The sequence below is a fragment of the Thalia democratica genome, chromosome 5 (genome assembly GCF_965202585.1).
Source record: "Thalia democratica chromosome 5, ktThaDemo2.hap1.1, whole genome shotgun sequence".
Taxonomy (NCBI): domain Eukaryota; kingdom Metazoa; phylum Chordata; class Thaliacea; order Salpida; family Salpidae; genus Thalia; species Thalia democratica.
The window spans coordinates 60412386-60430418 of NC_139169.1; the positions used below are offsets into that span (position 1 = coordinate 60412386).

Genomic DNA, 18033 nt, shown 5'->3' on the forward strand with positions numbered 1-18033 from the left:
TTAAGGAAACTAACAAAGTTGCTGTTAGACTTATTCTCCAAAAAAAATTTGCAACGTTTTTTATGCAAAAGTTCCTAGAAAAATGCTTGTAGCACTGACATTATTCGAACTCAACAATGTAAAAGTAATATGCATAGATGTATTTAATATTTGAAAATAACTTATTTAAAATACCTAGTTAGGATTAACTTAGGTATGCAAAATTAAATATCAAATACATTTTACCAAACAAAAGACTGGTATTGAATTACAGTCGGTAGTAGTTATAGAACAATCTAAGAATACAATGGTGTATATGTAACTAAACCAAACAAAAAAAGTCAAAATACATTTTGGATAATTTTTGAAAATGTTATTTTTAAACTAAGTAATGCTAGTAAAGTTTTGGTTTAAGTAAATTACAATAACTTGTAAAACGAACTTTTCATACTTTTTGAGCCAAGAAAACCAACCTACTTAAATAAATTATATTTTGCAAATCTCAGCGTTTATTGTTTATTGCTAAAAAGTAAATAGTTATGTCAGCCATCAAGGGTCTTTGGTCTAGTTGGAAGCCTGTCAACGAAGCTAACAATCATGGATTAGATATGGTGGATGTAAGTTAAAAAATTTTTATACCATTTTAATGCTGTGTTTTACTACACTCGTTAGTTTTTTAGCTTCTACGTTTCATAAATACGTTAAAAAGTAATAGCATATTGAAAAGTAGTAACTCGCTACTGCGCACGGTAATTTATGGTTTACCAAATTTTTGTTACACTTTAATAAATAATAGTGCTACTAAACTTTTATAGTTTTACTAAAACAAGGTGTTTTTATGTAACTAATTTTCTATAACTGTAATAAAAAAACAAAATTTTTTTAGTTTTAAATCAAATAATTACTAAATAAATTTATTTTTGCAGATTAAAGCTCAAGTTGAAGTGATGATTGGTGCAACCGATGTGTTTGTTGTTTTCGAGTTTAGAGAATATAAAGTATTTTCAAAAGATCAAACTTACGATGTCATAAGTATTCAGCTGCTGGTTAGAAAAATTTAAGAAACTACCTTATTACTATCTTAAAGTGAATTAACTTAACTATTTTTAAAATAATGACTAAGTGTTAAGTTATAAAGCGACATTTTATAGTTTATTTAGCTGAAGTATCGTTTTTTACAGGTTCAAATCAAGAAAGGCAGCTACAAAGCTTACGGGTCGTTCATACTAGTTGAAATTGAAGTTATTGGAAACAGCCACAAAGTTGTTAGAGTGAGCAACAAGAAACATCCGGGTCTCATGAACGAGCTGAAAGTTCTCGATGGAGATGAAAAAGGCGAGCACTTGAAGTTTGGGGATGATTATCCTGTCGAAAGTTTTTTGGTACCGGCCACTCATGAAATTCAAAAAGTTTTAAACAAGATTTTTAAAAGCCCCTACGATGGACCCTGGCCTTTTTATTTCCCACGACCTAATGCTCCGGTTCCTCTGTCCAATGTAATAATGATTAATTCAATATGTGTTTATAGATTGTATAAAATATAATCATTATGAACTTAAAAAGCTTAAATAAAGTATGGTGTTATTTTTAAAGCCTGAAACTAAAAAACAGAATTTGAATTATTTTTCAGTATATATTGTTTATTGAACGAAAAAAGCGCTATTTGATCCTAGGACCTCCTGGTGTACGAAAAGAACCTTTCGGTTATCGAGTCATACACCAGGATACAGTTTAAAGTCATGTCCAGGACAATAATATTGCATTTTTTTATGGATAAGACAAAATTTCTTCAGATTATAAAATTACGGCTTTTTTCCAGGTCATAGCTTTGGCTTTTGTATGTAGACTCCAAGAATCTGGAAGGATATATACAGTTTTAGTAAGTTATTTACTACGGAAAAATACTTCCAAAATTTATACAATAGATAAAAATAAACTAACATACTCTAAAACTACTGTAACTATCAAAAGTTATTATAGTTTTAGTACTTTTTATAATTATAACAATGAAAAATTATGAATGATGTTTAAAAATACTGTAAATTTTTAATGTTAAATTTAGAATTATTTAGTGAACAAGGTTTTAAAGCAATTTTGTTTGTAAAATAATCACAAAAAAAAACGACACATTGTACAAGTTTCTGTTATTTGAAAAGTAAAATAACTTTTAGGCTAAAGCAATTTATGACGGCATACCAAATGCACCGCAAGTTAAAGAACAATGTGTACAAGGGGAAGACCAATTTTTACAAGGTGAAGACCAATTTACGCAAGTTGAAGACCAATACGTCCTTCTAACCATATATAGTAATGACAATACATACAAGGTAATAAATGCAAAATCTGTGCCAAGCGACGATTACGTGCCAGGTCAAGTTGGAGGTTTTAGTGACTGGCAAGCAATGAACGCAGAAGTTGAGAACATTGCCTTATTGGTCAGTTGACTTTAAATCGATAGCCTCTAAAACAGTTTATCTATTATAGGACCAATATAAACATAATTTGATTAAACTAATAAATAATCAACTATTTGTTTTATTATTAGGTAAAAAATAAAGTTTGTGCTGGTTTGCAAGACTGCAATACTTATGTACCTAGAAGATTTCGCGGAAAGTACAGCACCAGAGAACCATGTTACCAGATAGAAGTAATTAATATTGATTTGATATTCGTTACTATACTATATTTATTTACAATTTCTATGAATTTTATGATAAATTAAACTGCATCTAATTATTTTATAAACGTTATTTTATTTGTGATTTTTTTTTTCAATTTATTTGTTATTTAAAAAAAAAAAAAAAACTCTAATAAAAACTCTAAAGAACTAATAGTCAAAAACAAAGTAGTTGTAATTATTAAATATAACACTCCAATTTAAGCATAACAACTTCATGCTGTATTTCTTTTGTTTTCTTATTGTTTTCAACATCCAAAAGTGAATTTTTAGCGTTTTAACAAATTTAAACTCCCAAAGATAAAAGTGAAGAAGAACGTCGTGCTCGGAAGCAGAGAAGTTTTCGATCCCCAGGGCGTCGTGTTTGTAGACGTGCAGCTGAATGAGGGGGATTACCGGATCAGCAACCTCAGGATCGTCCCTTCGATCGACGGTGAGCTCATATACCTGCCCACTGACTGGAGCTTGGTGTTTGAAGGCAACGACAGGGGTGAAAATAGCGGTGAGAAAATCCACAAACTTGTGTCAAAGGTTTGTTAGATGCTTGTGACCTGATTCTTTTCTTCATGCATTTATACTTGATTTATTCAAAAGTATTTATATTTTACGCTTTCGTAAATAGAAAGCAATTTTATACTTAAAAGTTTCAACAATTTGCAGTTTTATCCGAATGGCGATTTTCATGTGGCTTTGTGGAAATACAAATGTGACTTGAAAGGATTTTTGGTTAAAGCATTGGTTAGTCTCACTTTGAAGTTTAATAAACTAATGTGTTCTTGACTTAAACTTTTACTTCAAGCACAATATTCTTTTTCGCTTAAAGTAAATTAAGATCTTAAGGTGTTTACTTTGGATATAAAAACTTTGAATGATTAAGATTCATCTTATTTAATAATAAAATCAGTTGAAAAATCAGCGAAGTTTTCAAAGCTGAAGCCTAAATTTTTATGTGCCGTAGATAATTATCAACATTTATTTTAACAACAAGTTTTACTCATTTCAACGATTCAAATTTGATTGTTATAGAAACTAAACTTTCTAAAATTATATTTTCTAGAGTTAGACATCCTCTTTAAATCCGTCTAGCTTAAATTTAAACTTCACGTTAATAAAATATAAATCTTTGATATTTTTTAAAGCTTAAACAGCCATATTTTCTTAAGATTCTTTTTGTTACATCTGTTTTATACTTCAATTATTTATGATAAATTAAATAATTTAAAATAAAGCAAATTAAAAGACTTTTATTTTTAGGCAAATTAAAAGAACTCTTAGATATTTAATTTTTGATTAAAACTACTTTAAAAATTTCAGATAACAGTGCTAAAAAATTGTTTTAAAACACATAACTTTGAACATAAAATTAAGAAAATTTGTAAACAAAATTTTGTAGTTTGAAATATTATTGCTTACACTTATTCTTTTTCTTATAATTTAAACTTAATAAAAGACGTTTTTTCAAAAATATCTGTTATTTATTCCAAAACAAAGTTAATAAAATTTTTATTTTGAAACTTGCTGTCTGTCAATTAAAAAATAGTTAATACAGAGAACCTTTTAACTAATATGATGGTCGATTCTTTAATGCAAAATGATGAATAAATTTTAGATCAAACTAGGTAGCACAGAAAATTTCGAGCTTGTTGAGATCAGATGCTACCCGCCATTTCCTAACAATGTGAATGCTGAACTCAAGAGTATAGTTCCAGTAGAACTTGTTTAACGAAGCTTGTTGTTGTTTTAAAACCGAATTTTACGAGAACACTTGTACTAAAGTATATGTTTTTCTTACCTTTTTTTCTCACATTATACTTATATTTTATGCAAATAAATACTTTATAAAAATATAGATGTTTTTTGTTGATGTTACAGTATAGCAACACTTCTCTAGCAGCTTTTAAACATAAGCATACCAAGAAAATAATAGTATAAAAATTAATATTATAGCTTAAAGAAATTATACACAAAAACATGAAAACAATGAAAAATTTTACAAATATTCAATTTGAATAGAAAAAAAAAATGTAAATCGACAAGACAATCAAACTTTATCATTTTGCTTCAATTAACAGAGAATGTTTACAATAGTAAAATATCTTAAAATAGGGCGCAAAAGGGAAGAAATAAAAAAATATTGGGGAGTAAGTGGACAATAACTAGTATAGCCGCAACAATCAACTTACATAGTTACATAGCTTAGATATTATGAGATTTTTAGTGAACAGTAAAAAAAATAAGTCTTAGGTATAATTGTCAGCAGATTGAAAGTTACACTAGATATTCTTTAGTGTGGAACTTTCGAAATTTACCAACTTTTAAAACTTTTAGTATGTATAGAACTAGTAATTTTAAATTTATTTTATTTTTATTTTCACCTTAAAAATTTTCTTGTTAAGTATAGCAGTCTGTTAAGATCTCTAATTGTTGCTCTTGAAATAAACCAAAGGTTAACGAATATTTGTAGTCAAAATATGAAAATAACAATTTTTTAATCGATATCAAAATTTATGTTTTCAATATTAAATTTTAACAAAACTTAAGTTATAGTTTATCGTAACTTGTCTCAATTATTTTCATTACAGAGATTAAAATTCTGTTTTGAAAAAGTGCAACTTTAGCAACTCTAAGTTGGTTTAAAGTTTGTAAAAGTTGTTTAATAATTTACTTAATTTATCAGTGTCATTTATTAAGATAATTCATGTAACAATATTTTTAAACTCTTTTAATATTGTATGTTTAAAAGCTAATTTTGAAAACATTAGAATAGCAAGAGATTTAAAAAAACTTTATTAGTTAGCTGTGAATTTAAACTAAGAAAAAAAAAACATTTTTTTACTAACAAATTAATTATTATAAATTAGTGAAATCAAAAAACTGTTAGAAATAACAAAAAAAAAATTATTTTTACGCAAATATGGACACAGTATAAAAGCTACTCAAAATATGCATATGGTTCTTCGTTACATTAACAAGTAATATTGAGAATTCTAAGTTATTTATTACTATTATTAAGTTTCTTCTAAAAACTAAAAGAAAATTAGGTTCGAAACAAATGAAATTAAAATAACAACCAAATGAAAAAAAAAACTCAATTTTCAAAATACTTTCTAGAATATTTCTAACAAGCCCTATCATATTTTTATGATTTAAAAAAAGTTAAACTTGTCTGAGTTAACGAAAAATTTTGCGTATTTAGATGAAACAAAAATCAATTATTTTCGTTTATAAAGTTTTGCATATTTATTAAAAGCCATATAATGTCTATTAATAATCAGAAGCATTAAAAATAATTCTCTTTTAGAAAAAATATAGTAATCATTCTAAAAACTATGAAGGTATTTAAGTTAAAAAAGTAGCAAAACTCAGTTTTTGTTTCATTCAATTGTATAAAAAAGTGCAAAAAGTGGTAATTAATGTTTTAAAATACTGTTAAACAAATTTATTATTTTGTAAAAGCTAAATAGAATGTGATTTGAAAAAAGCTAATGTTAGTTTAGTGAGTAAATAGATCAAGACTTTAGATTTTTTCTTACAAAATTGTGACTTTATCAATATGTTCTGATAAGTAAAACGATTAGTGCTCAATTTTTTTTGAATTAGTGTTTTGCAGACATGTTTTATAAGAGTTTTGTTTTTTCAAGAAAGTCTTTTTTATTTATTTTTGTTTTAGAATAATAAAGAATCATTTTGTAGCTAATTGTAAATAAATTGTTTTATAAAATCAAACCTAAGATAAATTGAAGAATAAATTTTTTAGCTAACTTTTGTATACAAAAGTTTCTATTAAAATGACTTATTAAAAACTCAATAAACTGTTTTAGCAAATTAAACATAAAGTTAAAAACTTTGTCTGGCTTAAATATATTGTTGTTGATCTGTGTTTATGAAGCCTAGTTTTGGTCCTTCTTACCTATTTGTGAAAGTTTAGTTTTCAAAACTTTCATGGATCTTTTGCAATACGCTGATTCATATAGTGAAGCCAAGTGCAAAATATTGAAAAAGTAAAAATAGTAATTTAGGCATAACACTATTAATCGGGTTGCACAAAAAGAACCTAGCATTTTCTAGTTTAAAGTTTTTGTTTGTAAATCTAAGAAGCTTGAAAAAGAAAAAGACTTCTAAGCTTTTGATACTCACAACAAGGGTATGAAATTGCAAAAGAAAGACAGAATAATGTTAAACAGCCTTGTTTAATTTGTATACCAGAGGGCCGTGTGATTAAAAATTAGCAGTTTAATAATATATCATACTTTGTACTAAAAGTAAAAGTAAAAATATATTTAAAACTATTATTTGTGTCCGTAAAATAAACATTTTGATTAAAAGTAGTTTTTAAATTAATAAAACCCTCTAAAACTAAATTAATGATTGAGGTTATATACGATTGGTGTTTTACTATTCTTTAAAAAGTAAATAAAAACAAACTATTTTAACAAGAATGTAAATACTACAGCAAAGATTGCGAAATTTATTGTCAAACTCTAAAGCAGGGTTTCCCAAAGTGGGCGATATCGCCCCCCTGGGGGCGATTTTAGTAATTTGGGGGGCGATAATTAGTAAAGGGGCGAAAGGGTGGGCGATAACTAGTAAGGGGGCGAAAAGGGGGCGATTTTAAAATTTTTGGTTGTCATAAAATTTTTACTTTATATCTTGCTATTTTAATAATTTTAACTTGCTATTAAATATTTGACCCTGAGGTAAAACTTAAACAAAAAAGTTTATTGTGTTTATGTAAAACATAGAGAAAAAAATCAAGTACTTATGGCTCCTACTTTCATGTTAATTACATATAGTTTCTTATTTAACAATTACATAGATCATAGACGATCGGAATTCCTCTCCCTATTTTTTAAGCTGAAATATATGCTATTTAGGTTTATAAATGGTTTGTAAAAATCTATGTTTTCTATATTAACTAAACCTCATGATACTTCCAATTTTTTTTTGAAAAGTCATTAAGTTAGACTAAGAAATAAAAATATACAGGGTTGACAATTTACCTAGAAACCTGGAATTTGACAACTTAAGCAAAAAAAAATCTAAAAATCTGGAATTTTCAACAATTTCAACATATTAAGTAGTAAAATTTCGATTTGACACAAAAAAGCTATCATGTAGATAAAAATATAGATCCTTTTCGTGGCAGATCTTTTTGAAGTAAACGACTCACAGGAAACCTTCTCAGACTTAAAAATTGGCCTTGAACTAAAAGTAATTTTTTCAAATGAACGATATGGTAATTTTGAACTCAACAAAAACTAAAGCAAAAGTATCCAATCATTTGAGAGGAATTTAGGTTGTTGTGTATAGTTTTTCCTTCTAGCTATGTTGTTGAGAAAGCTTTTAGTTTAGTTATCAACATCTTGAGCAAAATATCTAATCTAGATATTTGTAAAGGAGGTGACTTGAGGCTTTATTTGACTGATTTAGAATCAGATTAGAAAAATTTGCAAGCATTCATGAACCTCATCATTCGCATTATATTAGAATTCAGTAGCAGACATTATTTTATGAGATATTTTTTTTTATTTATTTGATCTTTTAAAATACTTCATATTTAACCTAGTTTGTATTGTATTTAAGTAGTCTTTTTATATTAAAAATTATTCTAAGTTATTTATTCTATAACAAGTTTGCATAATTCCTAATAAATATTAATTACAGTAGATTTTCTCTTGAGTTCGCACTTTTTAACCAAAAAAAAGTGCAAATTTATATTTTCTTAAATTTAACTTAATAAAAGTCTATTACTAACCAAGTATTAATAAAACAAAAAATACATAATATTTAATAGCTTATATAGATCTTTTTTTTATGAATGTTTGTTTTATGTTTTAGTTGATTTCATGTTTATTCATAACGTTATTTCATATAACATATTTAAATTTATTATTTTGTACAAAAAATAGTAACAATTTTTGAGTTTAATATTTTTGATTTTGTTCAAAGTGCGAACTGAAGAGGAATTCTACTGTATTTATAAAATGGTTTATGTTTTAAATATGTTAATAGTTTTGTTTTGACCTGGTTAATTTTGTAGTTTATATTTGTCGATTTACATTACACTAAAAATTTTTATAGCATAGTGGTTAAAGTATTTGTTTGAATGAAATTTATTTGACATATTTTTGTCATTACTTGTTTAATCTTTATAAAAAAAATTGATAACTATTAAAGTTTTTATTTCAAAAATTATTTTTTGGTTTTAAAAGAGTATAGATTTGATGTCTCTATTTGAAATGACTTCAATTTTTTTATTTAAAAGACTGTTAAACTCAAATTTATTTTCTAACTTGATTTATTATTGTTAGAAAATCTATATATATTAAATAATTTTAAACTATTAATACAACTTTTTTTGTTTTATCTAATTTTTTAATATATTACCAATTAGAATATGTTGTTTAATTTAATATTTCAACGATAGCTTTTAGTTTTTCACTATTTTCTTCTGGTAAACTATTATAGGCTAAAAACTAGGGAAAAAATAAAACTAAACAGTTTTAAATAAGCCATCAAAAAGACTGCTACAATGACAAAACAAAGTTTTAACATAATTAAAAAATTTTTTTAATTGATTACTTTCTGTTCCCAGAACTAACTGTAAAACATGTTATTTTTTTTTGAATTTAAATTAAGAAAAAAATGTTAAAATTAAGGTTTAGTTTCCTAAAGGTTATTCAAAGTCAAATACTATTTAATGGTATTCTACTACAAAAAATATAGTTAAAAATGTTTAAAATTAAATTTTTTATTTTACAACTAACTTGCTTATAATATATCTTAGCATTGAAATTAATAATTTTACTGCTTTAACAGAAGCTATTGATAAAACCACTTTTCATGAGATAATAAGCCAGTCGGTCAAACTTCCTAAAACTAGATCAGCAATGGTGTTTTAATATTTATTTTACTATGTGTAAAATAATCTGTTCATTCCTTTATAGTTTTTTAATCTCTGGTATTTAATTTTAGAACATGCCTATTTATAAAATAATTTAAGTATTTTGTGCGGCTTAAATAAGTTACTTAGTATTCACTTCTAAATGTCCGAAATTCGTTAAACGAGAGATAGTTATAATGTCAGGTTTTAGTTAATTCAGATGGGTAGCGTACGGTCCAGATCCAATAAAATTTCGACCCGCTAAGTAACTTGAAAAATACTTTTGCAAATTAAACAAAATTTAGTTTTTTGATGCTTATAATTTTGAAATACACTTTCAATTTGGTTTTCAGTTACTTTAGTATTTCCTAGATCACAATAATAGTATATCATTTTATTACAATTATGCTCGAGCTTTTTAATTTTCTCTATGTTGTTTTTTTAAACTATGCAGCCTGCAATTACATTTTTTTAACGAGTTGAAACAAGAAAAGATTTTTTAGTAAACATGAATTGCTGACTACAAAAGTTGTCCACCACAACCCTAAAAGTTTCATTAGTTTCAAACAGTTCATATTTAATCAGGATTGATTACTGATTAAACAAGGCTTTTTTAAATTTAAGTAATTTAATACACTTTACTGGGCTTATAAGAAAACAACTGTAACTTAATATCCCAAGCCCTGTAAACTACTTTAAACACAGCCCAAAAGTGCGTGCATAAGAAATACCAGACTAAATTACATATCGATCACAAATTTTTAGGTCCAAAAGTTTGTACTCAAGAGAAAAAATACTTCTTAAAATCGTGGGGGGCGATTATTTTTCAAACTTCTGAAAAGGGGGCGATTTAGTTATTGAGTTTGGGAAACCCTGCTCTAAAGTGTTAGTCAAGTTCAAAAAAAAAGTATAAACTTTGTATAAATTTATTGTTTTGTTGCTTAGAACGCTGTATATATTTGTTTTACAAGTAAACAACTTTCATTGGTAAAATAATTTGGACAAATGCTATTTTTTATAAAAAAACTATTAGCTTCAGTTCATACAATAGTTAAAACACTAAATATGCTATATGCTTTGAAATAGATTGTTGATATGGTTAAAGCATACACATTTGTTTATTTGATTTTTTATGAACTTTAAAGAACATTTATCAGCGATTCATTAAGCTTTTGTCATGCTGTCTACATCAATAGTTTTTTTTCAAAAAATAAAAAGTGTTTAAGATTAATAAAAAAGTTAAAAACTCAATAGTTTTATTTGATGATTAAACCATAATTTTATAAAAAAAAACTTAAATCTTTACAATATAATATAACATAAAAACAAAATACTGTTTCAAATGAAAACTACTTGTTACTACTTAAAAATAACCTTACTATAGTAAAGTATAAATTAAAACTTATGTACATCAGTTTTTAAACATAAAATTATCTAAAAGTAATCAAAATCTACAGAAATTTGACATCTTATAAGGTTTTAAACTTAGTAAACATTTGCAAATTAATATATTTGCAAAAATAAAAATAAAACTTATAGAGAGAATATAATGAAATAAAAAAAGTTACTGGCCGAAATTAAGGATTAGTATAATAGTGATAGAAAAAATCAAAACCCTGAAAAAAATTATTAGTAAACAAAACAAGAAAATTAAGAATTAAACATGTATAAATTAGAAGAATACAAAAAATAAAAAAAAAATAACCGATCGATGGTAAAGGTTAGGGGTAATAGTAAAAAATAATAGTTAAAATTAGTTGGAAAGAAAATAATTAACTCGTGCAAAAGTGACCCTTTGTAATAAAGTGTCTTTGTGTAAACATGACCCCTCGTGTAAAATTGACGCCGTACAAAAGGATCTTCGTGTTATTTGACCCTTTGCCCAAAAATGTTTCTTTGTACATTTCAGATTCATAACCTTTTGTTTAGCATGTTTTTAAGATGAGTAGACAATTATTCTATTTTGAACTAACAAATTAAGCTTTAAAGCATCGCTGGTGTGTATAAATTGTTGATTTAATTGTAATAAAAATAATTTAAATTTGAGCTTAACAATTGTATCCATATTATTGCTTATTCTTTTTAAATTGTATTTGTAAAACTTATTCGGCCAAATTATAAAGAATAATGCACATTAAGTAAACAGTCTATAAATACAAAGTGTTTTCAACACAGAAACCCATGTTAGGACTTTAGACGACTTATAAATGATGTTTTATTTTAATGGACAAGATAAAAAGAAATGGTACAAAAATTTATGTTCACAACTTAATAAGCATAGTATTTTTATTGATTAAACTGGCAAACTAGTTCATTTAGGTAAAAATGTAATAACTGTTATTTTTTAATCTTTTGGTTGTTATTACATTAAAATGAGTAAACTAATGAACCGTATATATTTCATTTAGAATATAAAACAATCTCATCAAATCTTACTTAATTTTTCAATAAACTGTATATAACTTAATATAAACAAAAACAAAAAGTTATTATGATTTTGCGACTTCTTGTTGATTATATAACAACCAGTTTATTCTTAAACTTTGAAATAAACCAAACAAGTTAATTAATTATTAAAGAGTTGTAAAAACAATTTATCGCTGTTAACTAAGAACAATTAAAATGTATTAGATTTCAAAATATTTTTATAAATTTACAATGAAAACAAATAAACTTAGTTTTTATGAAATAATTTAAAAGTACTTTTGATTTTCAACACAAATTGATGTGTTTCAACTAAGTTAAAGTTATGCAGTAAATGTTCTATCAAAAAATTTAAATTGTTTAGTAAAACTAAAACTGTCGCAATTGTTTCAGCGAACTAAAAATGTGCCTTAACATTTTTTGCAGTATATAAATATATGTATATTAAGGTTAATAATTTTTTATGATAATTAAGAATTTATATTAATACAACAGAAAATTTAATTAATTATTTTTAATTATAAACCTAAGTTCCTAGAATTTTGAATTTTAGGTAAACCAAGACTCAAAAATTAATAACAAGTCAACTTGAAAAGAAGGAACTTATTACAAAATATTGGTGTAACAATTAAAAACTTATAGTTTTTTTTTTTCAAATTTATTTTATTTTTGTAGTGAATTTAAAATGATAATAATGATCGAATTTACGATCAAAAAAAAATAAAGTAAGAAACTAAGGGAAATTAAAAAATTTATAAGTTCAAAAAGTAAAAACTAAAACATCTAAAATAAAGTATTTTTCTAAACATTAAAAGTAGTAAAAAATTTGTCATGTGATAATTTTTTGGGTTATAATTATAATCATTTTACAGATGCGCTTTAAACTACAAATATAAATTGGAGCATTTTATCTTTAACTGACGTCATAAATAGCACAACAAACATTCGTTTACTTGTTACTTGAATAAAAAAACTGTTATTATGACTCATATTGCAGTTTCAGCTATATCGTTGTTTCTAATTTTAAAAGCTGATTTCAAGACAGCTAACAAAAAGTAGTTAGTAAGAAACATTAAAGTTTTCTAGTAATGTTTTATTTTAAACTGGTTATATTTCAAAATATGCCTTATTAATTTATTAGGTGTTGTGTTTGTATGTGTATTTGACAACTTAGTTTAAATAATGTTTAAAAACTAAATATTTTAAAAAACGTATGAATTTATTAGTTACTTAAACTTTCACTTTTCTATAAATAAACTTTATTTTGTATACATTAAAAATTTAAATCACAAAGTTTTATGAACTTAAAGAGTTTTTGACACAATAACTTCGAAAAAAAAAATTAGGTTTAATATTCAGTCAGAAAAAATTGAAGTAAATAAAGAAAACATCTTTCAACTTAAAAAATTTAAAAAAAACTACTATGTTACTACATCAAGTATTTTACAATGAAATTAATAAAAATTTTAAAGAAAAATATTATTTTTCATTTTATTTCAGATGATGCTGTTTAAAACATATGTTTTGATCTTTTAATTATTATCTAAAGTTACTTAATTCTAATGATTGAATAATAGATTAAAAATATCAACTAGAGAAATAAATAACAGACTTTTTAGTTTGTTTTTAGACATTTTTTATTCAGAATTGGTATTTAAAACAAAAAAGTAATAAAACTCTAAAAACTTCTTTTTCAAGGAAAAAATCAAACATATATTTAACTAAATATTAAATGTTTAAAAATAATCTTTTTAATACCAAACGTTTTTGAGTAAAACTAAAAATGATAAATAATTTAAAGAATTTATTTTAAACTGTAGATATTTAATAGCTACTTAAGATTTTTTAAAAATTTCGTTGATGCAGTTAAGAATACTTAATTATAATATGAAAAACTAATAAAGCAGCTTGTAAATACGAAGAAATAGGTTGTGAAATTTTTATTTGTATTAAAAAAGTGTAATGAAGTTTGCAATTAGTTTATTTTTTTTAACAAATGAAGTTTTAACTAAACTAACAGTTCTTGTTAATTTTTGAAATTTTGCAGTTCATACCAATAAAAATTGGAATATTTCGACAAAAACATGCAGTTATTAAATATTAGCCTAAAACATGAAAAATAAAACTAATATAAAACAATCTAAATGAGTAAAAGTTTTGTAATAAAGTATATTTTAAAGATTGTGCCTTCTAAACTAAAGCTTGATAAGTTTTCGAAATCATTCTAACAAAATAATTGTTAATAATCAAATTAAAATAAATCACTTAATTTAAGATTTGATCATATTTATTCATTATAAGTGATAATAATAAACGTTCACTTTGACACGGTTTAAGAAAAAATAAGTATATACATAATAAAACCTATAACTAAAGTAATTAAATTTCAACGCATTTACATGTAATCATATAAAACAAGTGAAGTAAGTTTAATATATACTAGATTTATATTCTTTTACATCAAAATACAAACACAATTATGTGACTCTTTGCGCGCTAAAAAGCGTTCAAAGCGACTAATTTCATGAAAACAAATTTCTTTTCGTTAGGGGATGCTGCAGATTGACATTGTTTAATCAAAAATCCTAAGTTTGAAACATTATGTTGAAACTCATATACGTTATACAAAAAAGCTTATTTTTCATGAAAACAACTTAAAAATTTTTTTTTTTAAAACTATAAATAAGATATAAATAACTAAAAAATAACTAAACAGTTACCAAAGAGAATTTTGAGACATGACTTGTTCAAAAATCTTTTATTTAAACAAACAACTAAAACTGATTTCAGCTAACATTTGTTAACTACTTTTGTTAGTAACTAACTAAAAAATGAATTTTGAGTGTATAAACAGTTAGAGGTCTCATCAAAAAATATTAAATTAATACTAATTAACATAATGACCCAAAATTATTTAGAGATAGATTAACAGTTTTTATTTACATAATTTAAAATAAGTTATGCAGTAATCAAACTAAAATAAGCAAACTTATAGATATACAAACCTAACAAACAAAAATTATAATAAAATAAGCGACAAAAAGCAATCATACAAACTTATAGAGATTAGATTTATAAACCTACTATGCTTGCATAAATTGGTTACATGACAATTCAAATTCGGACAATTCAAATTCCGACAACTCAAATTCTTAAAAAAATAATTAGAAGACTATATCTCAAAAAATAATTGAAATTTGAGAAAAATAAAAAATGCTTATGTAGACCTTATTATTATCTACAAGCCACTTTTTATTTTTTGCAAAATCTTAAATACTTTTTAAGATATTTTAAAACTACTAAAAATAACTATGTTTTTTACTTTATTTAAACCATATACCAAAAAGTATTCAATGTTTTGCAAAAAGAAAAAAATTGCTTGAAGATATTAATAGGACTTACATATGTATTTTTTATATTTGACAAATATACATTACTTTTTTAGTTGTGGCCCTTTCAATTTTTTTTTAAGAATTTGAATTGTCGGAATTTGAATTGTCCGAATTTGAATAGTCGTGCACCCGCATAAATTAGGTGAAAGTTTTTTTATGATTAAAGATTATAAAACACTACTGAAAAATACGTATTTTAATTATAACTAGAAAATGACTGTCATTATAATTCTTTGCATAATAAAAAACCTCAGTCAAACTTATAGAAAACCTTTTTCGTATCTTTATAGTTCATCACCCTTTTTCAACTACTATAGCTAATTTTCAAATATAAAATCAATGGAAGTTTCCGTATTTGCACAATTATAAATTTACTTAAAATTAAGACATAACTAACATTAAAATTACTAATAGTAACTTTAAAAATTTTGTGCTAGTGATTTGGTATAACGTAACGCAGTTTTAAAAATCTAAGATCTTATATAATCAATTTATATAAGATTGCAAAAACTACATGTTATCAAATATTGAAAAGTTTTAAAACTAATTCTGCTTCAATTCTGACAAAACTAATTAAAACATACGTTCGCCCTAAACTTGAGTTTAGTACCCAAATTTGGTCACCCCATTTAAAAAAGGATATTAACAAAATTGAATCTGTGCAAAGGAGTTTTACCCGTCATATTTGTAGTCGTTGCAACATATCTTACACGTCATATAATGATAGAATGATTAAATTTGGCTTGAAATCACTGGAATATAGAAGATGGGAATTTGATTTATTAATTCTTTACAAAATTATCAATGGCAAATATAAAAGTTTTTTAAACCAGTTTTTTTAATTTTTCCCAAAATAAATATCAACTAAGAGGAAATAATTTGAAAATAAAATGTAAACATGATTTTCAAAACAGTCAGTGGCAAGGCGCATTTTTTCACAGAGCAAAAGCTATGTGGAACAGACTACCTCAGGATATAGTATCTTGTGAGAGGGTAGAACAATTTCGTTTAAAGCTAAAAAGATTTGATTTAAATACGATAAATATCAGTAAAATTAACTAACTTTCCACTGTAACAAAAGAAAAAATATTCGTTTTCCTACGCCTCCCCCCTACAAACTATTAGTTTACTTATATATTTTGTAGTTATGAATTTTGTTTTAAAAGCCATGATTTTAGACAAACTTCTTTACTGTGTGTACTAAGTAATATGTAAATTTGAATTTTTTGAACTGAATTTTCAATTTAGTTCATTTGTTTATCATATTGTGTTTAACTTTGTGTTTCCATTTAAATTATGTTTGTATATATATATATAATTTATCTTAAAGTTTTGAATATAAGTTTATTTTCTTTTTCTCTTTTTGTGTGTCCTGTTTAAGTGGCTCAGGTTTTGATGCCTGAGTCCAACATTGCACAATAAACAATATAATAATAATAATAAAATATACTCATCTAAAATATCTATAAGTTTTTACAAAATAAACAAATTAAAATGCAAAGTTTGCTCAGACCTAATAAAAAAGTTTTTTAACAACCTACAGTTAATAGTATCTAATAATGAAAACTTTTTATATAAAAATGTATATTTTATACAAAAATGGAGATAAACAATAATTTTTTTTTGTTTGGTCATTTTGTGCTCTCAACTTTTAACCAGTTATATGTCAAATTTGAGTTCTAAAGAGGAGTTAAATGCAATTTAATAACTTAAAAAAACAGTTCTGTTAAAAATCTACTAAGTAAAATCGAGCTGTAAAGTTTATTATATTCATGTTATAATATTAAATTAAATTTTAAGTCAACACATACATTAATCATAAACTAGTACCAAAGTTCTTTATTAAAAAAACTTTAGTTATTTTTGTGAGAAAAAAAGACACTTGAAACAAAACTAAGTCAACAACAAGTTCTTTATGTAAGATTTTTTAACAGCAAATAAAGACGATTTAACTATAATACTATCTTTTCTTTGACTTTATAACAAGTGTTTACAAATTTTTCATGAAGATAAATAGGATTTTTTAAATTTGTAGGAAAATAATTTTTAATTTTAGATTGATTTTTAGTTTACAAATAAGTTTTTTTTATATTTTTTGCCATTATCCCTCTTAACATCATCAAATTACGTCCAGAAATTTTATACAATAAATTGCACAAGACACACAAACTCAATAACCTTAAATATATTTCGAGCAATTCTCTTCAGTAAAATGTAAAGCTAACAAGTAACTGATTACTTGGTTACTATATAAGTTAGTAAAATCTTATTACTTGTTAGCATTGTACTCTACTGAAGAGAATTGCTCGAAAAGTATTTAGTGTTTTTGAAACTGTGTGTCTTGTGTAACTTATTGTATATTTACTGGTCACTTATGTTCCAAGAAATTTTGTATTGAATAGAGCTACAAATTCTTCTTAGATTTTTTAGGTTATTAGCTTATTCATTAAAAAGAGAAATAGTTTATATAAATTTATAAATTTGTTGTTTTATTTTCCCCTTCAATAATAGGATCTTACTTTGATTGACCTTGTTTAAAAGGATAGTTATAGTTTTAAAAGTCAGTAAAATGAATTTGTAGGCCAGCTAAAAGTATATAAATAACTTCTAAAGTTAAAATAAGATTTTTGCCACCTCAACTAAATTAATAAAAGGTTGTAGATCGTACGTATATTACA

General features: G+C 24.5%; 1 protein-coding gene across 1 annotated transcript; it reads left to right on the plus strand.

The window, feature by feature from the left end:
• The first annotated feature begins 518 nt into the window (after nt 1-518).
• On the plus strand, nt 519-4411 carry LOC145836698 (uncharacterized). The gene is made up of 9 exons (XM_082944479.1): nt 519-596; nt 906-1025; nt 1161-1475; nt 1799-1858; nt 2151-2414; nt 2525-2626; nt 2957-3187; nt 3317-3394; nt 4266-4411. Exons 1-9 carry the CDS (start codon nt 519-521, stop codon nt 4377-4379), a joined length of 1362 nt encoding a protein of 453 aa, XP_082800605.1. The 3' UTR covers nt 4380-4411.
• The last annotated feature ends 13622 nt before the right edge of the window (nt 4412-18033 follow it).